Source organism: Rana temporaria, chromosome 4 (assembly GCF_905171775.1).
Source record: "Rana temporaria chromosome 4, aRanTem1.1, whole genome shotgun sequence".
Classification (NCBI taxonomy): domain Eukaryota; kingdom Metazoa; phylum Chordata; class Amphibia; order Anura; family Ranidae; genus Rana; species Rana temporaria.
The window spans coordinates 17,408,254-17,421,599 of NC_053492.1; the positions used below are offsets into that span (position 1 = coordinate 17,408,254).

Below are 13,346 nucleotides of genomic sequence, written 5' to 3' on the forward strand. Positions count from 1 at the left end.
GTTTTCCTCATATTTCTCAAATTTAGGGTCTTGCCCTAATTTTGAGAAATTTTAAATACAAAAATAGTGTAAGCTGGTGAAATAGGCAGAGATTCACCTATATATTTCTCTACCTATAGCAATAAGCAGGAAGCCAGCACTAAACAATGTACTGCACAGACAGTATATCACAGGGGACAGGTGGAGTGCTGGTGAAATGGGCAGAGATTCACCTATATATTTCTCAAATTTAGGGTCTTGCCCTAATTTTGAGAAATTTTAAATACAAAAATAGTGTAAGCTGGTGAAATAGGCAGAGATTCACCTATATATTTCTCTAGCTATAGCAATAAGCAGGAAGCCAGCACTAAACAATGTACTGCACAGACAGTATATCACAGGGGACAGGTGGAGCGCTGGTGAAATGGGCAGAGATTCACCTATATATTTCTCAAATTTAGGGTCTTGCCCTAATTTTGAGAAATTTTAAATACAAAAAAGTGTAAGCTGGTGAAATAGGCAGAGATTCACCTATATATTTCTCTAGCTATAGCAATAAGCAGGAAGCCAGCACTAAACATTGTACTGCACAGACAGTATATCACAGGGGAAAGGTGCAGTTCTGTTAAAATATACAGAGTCACATATAGATTGCTGACTGGCCCAATAGGAAAAATATTTCAGGAACTTATTTCAGGAAATATTTCAGTACTTGACAGAAACACAGTATATCACAGGTGCACAGTTGGTGTGGCAGGTGTAGTGCTGTTGAAATACTCAGTCACCTATAGAGTGCTGACTGCCCCTATAGGAAAAATATTTCAGGAAACTCTCCCTGACTATGTACTTGACAGAAACACAGTATATCACAGGTGCACAGGTGGTGTGGCAGGTGTAGTGCTGTTGAAATACTCAGTCACCTATAGAGTGCTGACTGCTCCTATAGGAAAAATATTTCAGGAAACTCTCCCTGACTATGTACTTGACAGAAACACAGTATATCACAGGTGCACATGTGGTGTGGCAGGTGTAGTGCTGTTGAAATACTCAGTCACCTATAGAGTGCTGACTGCCCCTATAGGAAAAAATATTTCAGGAAACTCTCCCTGACTATGTACTTGACAGAAACACAGTATATCACATGTGCACAGGTGGTGTGGCAGGTGTAGTGCTGTTGAAATACTCAGTCACCTATAGAGTGCTGACTGCCCCTATAGGAAAAATATTTCAGGAAACTCTCCCTGACTATGTACTTGACAGAAACACAGTATATCACAGGTGCACAGGTGGTGTGGCAGGTGTAGTGCTGTTGAAATACTCAGTCACCTATAGAGTGCTGACTGCTCCTATAGGAAAAATATTTCAGGAAACTCTCCCTGACTATGTACTTGACAGAAACACAGTATATCACAGGTGCACATGTGGTGTGGCAGGTGTAGTGCTGTTGAAATACTCAGTCACCTATAGAGTGCTGACTGCCCCTATAGGAAAAAATATTTCAGGAAACTCTCCCTGACTATGTACTTGACAGAAACACAGTATATCACATGTGCACAGGTGGTGTGGCAGGTGTACTGCTGTTGAAATACTCAGTCACCTATAGAGTGCTGACTGCCCCTATAGGAAAAATATTTCAGGAAACTCTCTCTGACTATGTACTTGACAGAAACACAGTATATCACAAGTGCACAGGTGGTGTGGCAGGTGTAGTGCTGTTGAAATACTCACTCACCTATAGAGTGCTGACTGCCCCTATTGGAAAAATATTTCAGGAAACTCTCCCTGACTATGTACTTGGCAGAAACACAGTATATCACAGGTGCACAGGTGGTGTGGCAGGTGTACTGCTGTTGAAATACTCAGTCACCTATAGAGTGCTGACTGCCCCTATAGGAAAAATATTTCAGGAAACTCTCCCTGACTATGTACTTGACATAAACACAGTATATCACAGGTGCACAGGTGGTGTGGCAGGTGTACTGCTGTTGAAATACTCAGTCACCTATAGAGTGCTGACTGCCCCTATAGGAAAAAAAATCAGGAAATTCTCCCTACCTATGTAATTGACAGAAACACAGTATATCACAGGTGCACAGGTGGTGTGGCAGGTGTAGTGCTGTTGAAATACTCAGTCACCTATAGAGTGCTGACTGCTCCTATAGGAAAGATATTTCAGGAAACTCTCCCTGACTATGTACTTGACAGAAACACAGTATATCACAGGTGCACATGTGGTGTGGCAGGTGTAGTGCTGTTGAAATACTCAGTCACCTATAGAGTGCTGACTGCCCCTATAGGAAAAAATATTTCAGGAAACTCTCCCTGACTATGTACTTGACAGAAACACAGTATATCACATGTGCACAGGTGGTGTGGCAGGTGTACTGCTGTTGAAATACTCAGTCACCTATAGAGTGCTGACTGCCCCTATAGGAAAAATATTTCAGGAAACTCTCTCTGACTATGTACTTGACAGAAACACAGTATATCACAGGTGCACAGGTGGTGTGGCAGGTGTAGTGCTGTTGAAATACTCACTCACCTATAGAGTGCTGACTGCCCCTATTGGAAAAATATTTCAGGAAACTCTCCCTGACTATGTACTTGACAGAAACACAGTATATCACAGGTGCACAGGTGGTGTGGCAGGTGTACTGCTGTTGAAATACTCAGTCACCTATAGAGTGCTGACTGCCCCTATAGGAAAAATATTTCAGGAAACTCTCCCTGACTATGTACTTGACATAAACACAGTATATCACAGGTGCACAGGTGGTGTGGCAGGTGTACTGCTGTTGAAATACTCAGTCACCTATAGAGTGCTGACTGCCCCTATAGGAAAAAAATCAGGAAATTCTCCCTACCTATGTAATTGACAGAAACACGGTATATCACAGGTGCACAGGTGGTGTGGCAGGTGTAGTGCTGTTGAAATACTCAGTCACCTATAGAGTGCTGACTGCTCCTATAGGAAAAATATTTCAGGAAACTCTCCCTGACTATGTACTTGACAGAAACACAGTATATCACAGGTGCACAGGTAGTGTGGCAGGTGTAGTGCTGTTGAAATACTCAGTCACCTATAGAGTGCTGACTGCCCCTATAGGAAAAATATTTCAGGAAACTCTCCCTGACTAAGTACTTGACAGAAACACAGTATATCACAGGTGCACAGGTGGTGTGGCAGGTGTACTGCTGTTGAAATACTCAGTCACCTATAGAGTGCTGACTGCCCCTATAGGAAAAATATTTCCGGAAACTCTCCCTGACTATGTACTTGACAGAAACACAGTATATCACAGGTGGTGTGGCAGGTGTAGTGCTGTTGAAATACTCAGTCACCTATAGAGTGCTGACTGCCCCTATATGAAAAATATTTCAGGAAACTCTCCCTGACTATGTACTTGACAGACACACAGTATATCACATGTGCACAGGTGGTGTGGCAGGTGTACTGCTGTTGAAATACTCAGTCACCTATAGAGTGCTGACTGCCCCTATCGGAAAAATATTTCAGGAAACTCTCCCTGACTATGTACTTGACAGAAACACAGTATATCACAGGTGCACAGGTGGTGTTGCAGGTGTAGTGCTGTTGAAATACTCAGTCACCTATAGAGTGCTGACTGCTCCTATAGGAAAAAATATTTCAGGAAACTCTCCCTGACTATGTACTTGACAGAAACACTGTATATCACAGGTGCACAGGTGGTGTGGCAGGTGTAGTGCTGTTGAAATACTCAGTCACCTATAGAGTGCTGACTGCCCCTATAGGAAAAATATTTCAGGAAACTCTCCCTGACTATGTACTTGACAGAAACACAGTATATTACAGGTGCACAGGTGGTGTGGCATGTGTAGTGCTGTTGAAATACTCAGTCACCTATAGAGTGCTGACTGCCCCTATCGGAAAAATATTTCAGGAAACTCTCCCTGACTATGTACTTGACAGAAACACAGTATATCACAGGTGCACAGGTGGTGTGGCAGGTGTACTGCTGTTGAAATACTCAGTCACCTATAGAGTGCTGACTGCTCCTATAGGAAAAATATTTCAGGAAACTCTCCCTGACTATGTACTTGACAGAAACACAGTATATCACAGGTGCACAGGTGGTGTCAGGTGTACTGCTGTTGAAATACTCAGTCACCTATAGAGTGCTGACTGTCCCTATAGGAAAAATATTTCAGGAAACTCTCCCTGACTATGTACTTGACAGAATCACAGTATATCACAGGTGCACAGGTGGTGTGGCAGGTGTAGTGCTGTTGAAATACTCAGTCACCTATAGAGTGCTGACTGCCCCTATAGGAAAAATATTTCAGGAAACTCTCTCTGACTATGTACTTGACAGAAACACAGTATATCACAGGTGCACAGGTGGTGTGGCAGGTGTAGTGCTGTTGAAATACTCAGTCACCTATAGAGTGCTGACTGCTCCTATAGGAAAAATATTTCAGGAAACTCTCCCTGACTATGTACTTGACAGAAACACAGTATATCACAGGTGCACAGGTGGTGTGGCAGGTGTAGTGCTGTTGAAATACTCAGTCACCTATAGAGTGCTGACTGCTCCTATAGGAAAAATATTTCAGGAAACTCTCCCTGACTATGTACTTGACAGAAACACTGTATATCACAGGTGCACAGGTGGTGTGGCAGGTGTAGTGCTGTTGAAATACTCAGTCACCTATAGAGTGCTGACTGCCCCTATAGGAAAAATATTTCAGGAAACTCTCCCTGACTATGTACTTGACAGAAACACAGTATATTACAGGTGCACAGGTGGTGTGGCATGTGTAGTGCTGTTGAAATACTAAGTCACCTATAGAGTGCTGACTGCCCCTATAGGAAAAATATTTCAGGAAACTCTCCCTGACTAAATACTTGACAGAAACACAGTATATCACAGGTGCACAGGTGGTGTGGCAGGTGTAGTGCTGTTGAAATACTCAGTCACCTATAGAGTGCTGACTGCCCCTATAGGAAAAATATTTCAGGAAACACCGTATATCACAGGTGCACAGGTGGTGTGGCAGGTGTACTGCTGTTGAAATATTCAGAGTCACCTATAGATTGCAAACTGCCCCTATAGCTTAACAAAATTCCTAAACTATATGAAGCACAGCAGATGTCACAGGAATAGAGTGTGTGTCGATATTTCTGGAGCAACATAGACCTAAAACTCTCCCTAAGCAGATTCAGCAGCCTTTCCCTCACATAAGTGAAGCAGTGACAACGGGCCAGATGCCATATGATGATGCAGATATCAAAGAAATAAAGTGTGCTTCTTGATATTTCTGGAGCAGCATAGCAGGATAGACCTAACACTGTCCCTGATCAGATTCAGCAGCCTTTCCCTGACATAAGTGAAGCACAGTGAAAACGAGCCAGATACAACTAACACTTTCCCTAACCAGCAGATTCAGCAGCCTTTCCCTGTCATGAGTGAAGCAGAGTGACGATCTGTGCTGTGTGCCTCTATCTAATATAGAGGCACGTCACATGATGGGTCACATGCTGCACTGGCCAATCACAGCCATGCCATAAGTAGGCATGGCTGTGATCAGTTCGCAGTCACAGCAGTAACACGAATGGCGATTTGCTGCCGTGCAGCACGCCAAAACATACCCGAACCCGGACTTTTTCCAATTATTCGGGTTCGGGTTCGGGAAAAACCCAAAGTCCGTACCGAACCCGAACTTTACAGTTCGGGTTCGCTCAACCCTACTCTTTAACTTTTACACTGACCAAATAATATACACTGAGTTGGGATATTTTTTACCAAAGAAATGTATCAGAATACATTTCAGCCTAAATTCATGAAGAAAGATTATTTATTTGCAAAATAATATAATAAAAACTAAGGGCCAGATCCACAACGAGCGGGCTTAACTTAAATCTTCCTATTTAACCACTTGCCGTCGCCGCACCGTCGAAATACGTCCACAAGGTGGCTCTGCTGGGCGAGAGCACGTAATATGACGTCCTCTCTCCCAGCCGCCACCCGCTCGCCCCCGACTCCCGTGCGTGTGCCTGGCGGGCGCGATCGCCGCCGGGCACACGCGATCGCTCGGTACAGAGCGGGGACCGGGAGCTGTGTGTGTAAACACACAGCTCCCGGTCCTGTCAGCAGGGGAAATGCTGATCTTCGGTTCATACAATGTATGAACCGAGGATCAGTGTTTCCCCTAGTGAGGCCACCCCCCCCCCCACAGTAAGAACACACCCAGGCATACTTAACCCCTTCCCCGCCCCCTAGTGTTAACCCCTTCACTGCCAGTGGCATTTTTATAGTAATCCAATGCATTTTTATAGCACTGATCGCTATAAAAATGCCAATGGTCCCAAAAATGTGTCAAAAGTGTCCGAAGTGTCCGCCATAATGTCGCAGTACCGAAAAAAAAAATCGCTGATCGCCGCCATTACTAGTAAAAAAAATATAATAAAAATGACATAAAACTACCCCCTATTTTGTAAACGCTATAACTTTTGCGCAAACCAATCAATAAACGCTTATTGCGATTTTTTTTTACGAAAAATATGTAGAAGAAAACGTATCGGCCTAAACTGAGGAAAAAATTTTTTTTTTTATATATTTTTGGGGGATATTTATTATAGCAAAATGTAAAAAATATTCATTTTTTTCAAAATTGTCGCTCTATTTTTGTTTATAGCGCAAAAACTAAAAACCGCAGAGGTGATCAAATACCACCAAAAGAAAGCTCTATTTGTGGGAAAAAAAGGACGCCAATTTTGTTTGGGAGCCACGTCGCACGACTGCGCAATTGTCTGTTAAAGCGACAGAGTCCCGAATCGCAAAAAGTACTCTGGTCTTTGGGCAGCAATATGGTCCGGGGGGTAAGTGGTTAAGTTACACCGCCGCAAAATCTCTACCTAAGTGCCCGATCCACAAAGCACTTACCTAGAAATTTTCAGCTGTGTTACTTAAATTCGTCCGGCGCAAGGCGGGCCCAATCTAATGGGGCGAGTCCCATTTAAATTAGGCGAGCTCCCGCGCCGGACGTACTGCGCATGCTCCTGACGCGATTTTCCCGACGTGCATTGCGCGAAATTACGTTACGCCGAGTTTTGTGAATCGCGCCGGGTAAAAAAAGTTGCGTCGGGAAAAAAGAGATGCGGCGGGAATTTTAAAAAAAAAAAAAAATTTGACAGCGTCGCGGGAAAGAAGCGTCTACTTTTACATGGTGTACTAACTTTACACTATGTAAAAGCTTTGTGGATCTCTGTAAGTGCTAATTTGCATACCCGACGCAGCATTTCGACGAGAAATGCCCCCAGCGGCGGAAGCGGTACTGCATCCTAAGATCCGACAGTGTAAGTCCCTTACACATGTCGGATCTTCTGCCTATCTATGAGAAACTGATTCTGTGGATCAGTTCCATAGATAGAAACAGGGATACGACGGCGTATCAGTAGATACGCCGGCGTATCCCTTTTGTGGATCTGGCCCTAAGATTTTTTTTCAATATTTTCGGTATATATATATATATATATATATATATATATATATATATATATATATATATAAAATAAATACCACCAAAAGAAAGTTCTATCTGCCTCAATAATATGATAAAAAGTTATTTGGGTATAGTGTTGCGTGCCTGAGTAATTGCTTTTTAAAGGGTACGTTTACCTTTACAAAAAAAGAAAAAAAAATGTACATTTCTTTTGCAGGTACAAAAAAAAAAAAGCATTCGTTATTTTGTGTTAGGAGCCTGTAAAGTATTGCACCACAATCATTAGATTGTGGGTGTAATGCCACAGTCCTGCAGACTGTCTGTCTGTGTAGCTATAAACAAAGATACCACGCTAATAAAGCAACCCTTTACACACGTTATTCATGTCATGCAAAAAAAATAAGTTTTTCTCGACGTGATTTGTCGTGATTCCTCTCAAGCCTGCCTTGCATACACACGTTCGTGGAAAAAAATGCTCGAGAAAAAGCGTGTGACGTACAACACGTACGACGACACTATAAAGGGGAAGTTCCATTCGAATGGCGCCACCCTTTGGGCTGCTTTTGCTTAGTTTCCCCGTCTCATTACTTCTGAGCATGCATGTTTTTTCCCCCCTCGTTAAAGCGTACACACGACCATTTTTCACGACGTAAATAAAAAAGGTGTGAAAAACGACGAGAAAAAATAGAGCAGGTTTTAAAAAAAATTCTGCCATTTTTCTCATCTACAAAAATGCTCTGGAGCATACACACGACAGTTTTTCACGACCAATTAAAAAAAAAAATTCTCGTCATGAAAAATGGTTGCGAAATCTGTGTGCTCAGACCGTATATGAAATTAAGATGGAAGGGAGGACTCTTCCAGACTCGTAATGACGAGAGTCCTCCCTTCCATCGTAATTTCATATACGGTCTGAGCACGCGGATTTCGGTTGCCAAATCTGGAGCAGAAAGTGGGATTCCTGAACCTGGTTCTTGAGTGTCCGTGAGAGGGAAGCACCTGAACAGCTAAACGGGACCCCGCGATTGATATCTACACTGAGTGCCTGACTGACCCCTTGTGGGTCCATCTATCTGGTAAGCTGCCATCTTTTTCCTGTGTTGGATTGAAGTTTTTTGCCAGCTGATTCATCTGTAGCAGCAAGAGCCCTGGGATGAGCCAAAGCTTCTAAGAATAGATGTTTTCCTGATCGGATTTATTCACATATGATTGCACAACCCAGCTGGATTCCTGCATGGGACAATATTATATATATATATTTTTTTCACTTTATTCATATTTTCACAATATTGAACTTTTTCATATTCATTGCATTTATTATTGATTTATAAGTAGCGCACTTTTTTCCTTTTTTTTCCATATGTTGTTTGGAGCCCAATATTAGGCTTCTTTGTATTGAGGTGCAGCACTTTACATTTAATTATTTTATGTCACAGTCATTTATTATTTAAGTATTCACTCAATTTAAGGGGTTAGCGCGGATTGTGTCTGCCGTTCTATACCTCCAATACCGGCAGGCAGTTACTTAATGACAGGAAGCTCAATGAACTTCATTGAAAACTATGTACAAGCCAACAACCACAAAGGCTGTTGGAACTTGCAGTTTTCACATTCACAGAACACTGTGAATAAATGATGTGGTCCAGTGGGCAGAGCCCCTACTTGACTCCTGGAGGTACTGGGCAGGAGGTTGGTTCCTCAGGATGGATGTGTTTGAATGTGTGGTAAGGAAGGCCTCGCATGAAAAGTCATACACATGAAAGTTTCTGTTTCAGACTTTGTTAATAGTTGGTAAAAGGTGTGCAGCCAACATGCTTCATCGGATTATCGCTCCCCCTTTTTCAAGGTTCTTAGTGGTAAAATGAGTGTTTTCCCTGGACCTACTTGTCCAGGGATAGGGGTTTCCATATATTCTCTACATCAGTGCTATAAATAAATTAAACAAAAACAATATCAGAGAACCTGGAAGGAATGGCATGGGCATACCTCCCAACTTTTTGAGATGAGAATGAGGGACACCTATCATTAAAAGTATGCAGGCATAGGACACACCCCTTGCCACACCCCCTTAAAGGAGAATTGTACAACAAAAAAACAAGATTGGTTAAACCCACAAGTGCTTTTTTACCACTATTATTCCTTTATATTGGCTTTTGGCATTTACAAATGCAGCCATTTAGAAATCAGATGAAAGGTTTATGCCGCATACAGACGGTCGTTTTTTGTGATGAAAAAAAAATGACGTTTGAAGTGATGAAAAAAAACGACATTTTTGAAACTTCATTTTCAAAAACGATGTAGCATACACACCATCATTTTGAAAAATGATGAACAAAGTGACGGCACTCTAAAGGGGAAGTTCTATTCGCCTTGAGGCTGCTTTTAGCTGGTTACTTGTTAGTAAAAGATGATTCGTGCTTTTTTGTCTGTTACAGCGTGATGAATGTGCTTACTCCATTATGAATGGTAGTTTTACCTCCCGTCTCAAAACTTGCTTCTGGGCATGTGCGGGTTTAAAAACGTTGTTTTGCCCACACACTATCATTTTCATTGACACAAAAAATGACATTTTGAAAAACGACACAAAAAATTCGAGCATGTTCGAATTTTTTTTTGGTCGTTTTTCTGAAGACATAAAACGACATTTTCCCCACACACTATCATTTTAAATGACGTTTTCAAAAACGTCATTTTTTTTCATCACAAAAAACGATCGTCTGTATGCGGCATTAGAGCTGGAAAACACTTTTTGATAGATAAAAAGTACATTTTATATACAACTCCATAGATCAGAGGAATGAGGGACAGAGGGACTTTGCTCCAAATCAGGGACAGTTGGGAGCTATGCATGGGGCTGTCTTTGCCTTTCTTTGTCTGCAATGCAAAGGAATCTCAGTAGGATGTACTGCATCCAGAGAAACACAAAGCAGGTCAGACAGGTGGTGCCAACCACATCACGCATACTTTAGTTCTATACTATTACCAAAACAAAAAAATGGGCAGACTTGTTGGGCTCCTTGGTCTTTTTTTTTGCCATCACTTTTCTATCTTTCTACGGTTTTCTATGTAAATGGGGGATCTGCTGATTTGAGTTTGATGTGCAGCCGAAAACACAAGGCCCATCAACATGAGCCCTCAAAGGGGTCAGCTTTCTGAAGAACCTCTATACCACAGCCAGGCAGAAACACCAAAGCAGAGAAGGACTGAAAATGGTCAGCGACCATTCTAAAGACCTCATTTTCGTATTAAACCGAAAAAGGAGAAAAACAAACTCCCAAACTGTTAAAAATTCTGGAGGTTGCTTTCTGCACCTAGAACAAGTAATGACACTACATATACATGTGACACTTCAAATTATCTTTATTAATTAGCAGAAGGTGTATTGCTGACATGAAGGAAACTTCAGACATTTGCAGGGAATTCATTATTGGCCTAGAGGAAGTGTCACTGATGAGAAGCATGATAGTCTCCGTCTGGATCTCTCCAATCTTCAGACTTCTTCTAGGAAATCATCCTTAAAAAACATGTAAAAGTTATTGAAATGTGGTTAGCCAGTGCTTGGAAAGAAGAAACAGATAACAGAAAATAAGACAAGGATAAGACTTTTAATTGGCTGGGCTGGATGTTTCTGGCTGGAATTTCTTGTTGTAGCCGAAGCTGTCTTTCTTAGATACTCCATATACTGTACACAGTGTAATAGAGGTTCCCTGTAGCTCTCTGATTTCTAATTCTGTGTGTTATGTGTATTGGATGTTTAATGCACCTTTATTGAACTACTTTTTACTTTTATGATATTTTGTTTCATTTTTGGCTCCCCTGTACAAGTTTATAAAGCCGGTACAATAATTGTTACCAACAATTATCTTGCTGTATCATAAACCAGTGAGCAGATCAAGTGGAAAGTAGATGGACTTACATGAGCAAGAAATTTGCTATTGTAGTAATTTATGGGCCTAACACCAACAGCAAGCAATTTTTTCAACAACTGCTTCAATTCACCATAACCCACCAATGCCAGGATGGAATTATCATCAGTGAGCAATTCAGTAAAATGCTCTCGTCTAAGGAAGACAGATTTACGGTTCCCAAATCTTCATCAGGTCCAACATGTGTTCAGTCTACCCAGCTCTACATGTATGTTGTCCAAGACTGTTGACCTTAAGGATTTCTGGAGACATCTTCAACCTTTAGAACGGCATTTTGCCAATTTCCTCACCCTCACCAGTCTTTGTCTAGGCTGGACATCTTTCTAGTGTTAGCAAATCTGCTACCTCAGGAGGCTTCCACTAAAACGATGGCGGTCTTAGACCACTCACCTATGGTGATAATTCTTGAGGACATGGGAACAATGAAACTCCTGACTACATGGTCATTACCATCATGCCTGGCTTCAGATGATTATGCTTCAGATGATTATGATTATGCAAATTGTAATGCCATACACATGTAGGAAATGTTTGACTTAGGGCTTATGTACATCCAAGAAGAAAAGTACATTTCTTGATATTGAGGCTACTGTGACTAGTCCTCAGCTGCAGCCCAGGACCTTACCTAATGACCCAGCCTGTATCCCTGAGCATAGCCAGACCTTGCAAATATCCATGGTAAAAGTTTGGCTCCTGTCTTTTTCCTAGAGTAAAGTGTATTGTGTAACCTTGGCTTGTAACTGACTGCTGGTGGGAGGACTCAAGCTCTACATTTTCCCTCCTGACATACAGTTAAGAAAGTAGTCAGATACCTGCTTTGCAGCTTGCCCCCGGTTATAATACTTTAAGGCCCAGATTCTCATATCTCGGCATAAAACTATGCGGGCGTAACGTATCTCGTTTACGTTACGCCGCCGCAAGTTTTATGGGCAAGTGCTTTATTCACAAAGAACTTGCCTGTAAAGTTGCGGCAGCGTAGCGTAAATCCTCCGGCGCAAGCCTGCCTAATTCAAATGATCCAGGTAGGGGGCGTGGATCATTTAAATTAGGCGTGTTCCCGCACCGATCGTACTGCGCATGAGCCGTCTCTAAAATTTCCTGACGTGCATTGCGCTAAATGATGTCGCAAGGACGTCATTGGTTTTGACGTGAAGGTAAATGGCGTCCAGCGCCATTCACGGACGACTTACGCAAACGATGTAAATTTTTAAATTTCGACGTGGGAACGACGGCCATACTTAACATTGGTTGCCCCTCATATAGCAGGGGCAACTTTACGCATCGCAAATCTAACGTAAATGTCGTATCTTCACTGCGTCGACCGCGCGTACGTTCAGGAATTCGCGTATTTTGCTAATTTGCATACTCGATCGGGAAAACGATGGAGGCGACACCTAGCGGCGAAAAGAAATTTTGCATTTAAGATCCGACAGCGTAAGAGCCTTACGCCTGTCGGATCTAATGGTTATCTATGCGTAACTGATTCTAAAAATCAGTCGCATAGATACGACGGCCCAGATTAGGACTTACGACGGCGCACATGGCGTTGCGCCATCGTAAGCCCTTTCAGAATCTGGGCCTTAGTACTTTGGGTAAGGACCCTAGCCAGAGTAATGACTTTTAGTCAGAAGAGGGGGCTTACAAGTTATTATATTGAAAGGCAGGAGGCCTAAAATTGCATTGGAAAAATTACAACTACCCAAAATATACTTAGGGGCACATTTTCCCAACCTCAAATTATATAACGTAGCCAGCCTGACACAGCATGAAGAACATTGGACTAACAACAATTCCAACTACACCAACTTGGGCAGGTACCCGGGCTTACAGGATGTCCTGAAGCAGGCCAGGAAATTCTGTGTGCATTTCCGACAGTCATATAATGCCAGTGCTCGGCTGGCAGACCTCCAAAAAGAATACAACCTGCCCAAGAACCGCCTAATCTGTGACATGCCC

The 13,346-nt window shown here is 42.3% G+C and overlaps 1 protein-coding gene across 2 annotated transcripts in view; it reads right to left on the reverse strand.

Moving 5' to 3' along the window:
* LOC120935994 (WAP four-disulfide core domain protein 5-like) overlaps positions 1–13,346 on the reverse strand; it is a 61,631-nt gene that overhangs the window by 30,733 nt on the left and 17,552 nt on the right. The window contains exon 5 of one of the 2 annotated variants that reach the window (XM_040348057.1): positions 10,807–10,978. The exons of the other annotated variant lie outside the window; for it this stretch is intronic. Coding sequence (XP_040203991.1) covers positions 10,955–10,978 — 24 coding nt within the window. The 3' untranslated portion in view covers positions 10,807–10,954. Of the gene's footprint in view, positions 1–10,806; positions 10,979–13,346 lie in introns of those variants that run through there. 2 annotated transcript variants of the gene reach the window in all.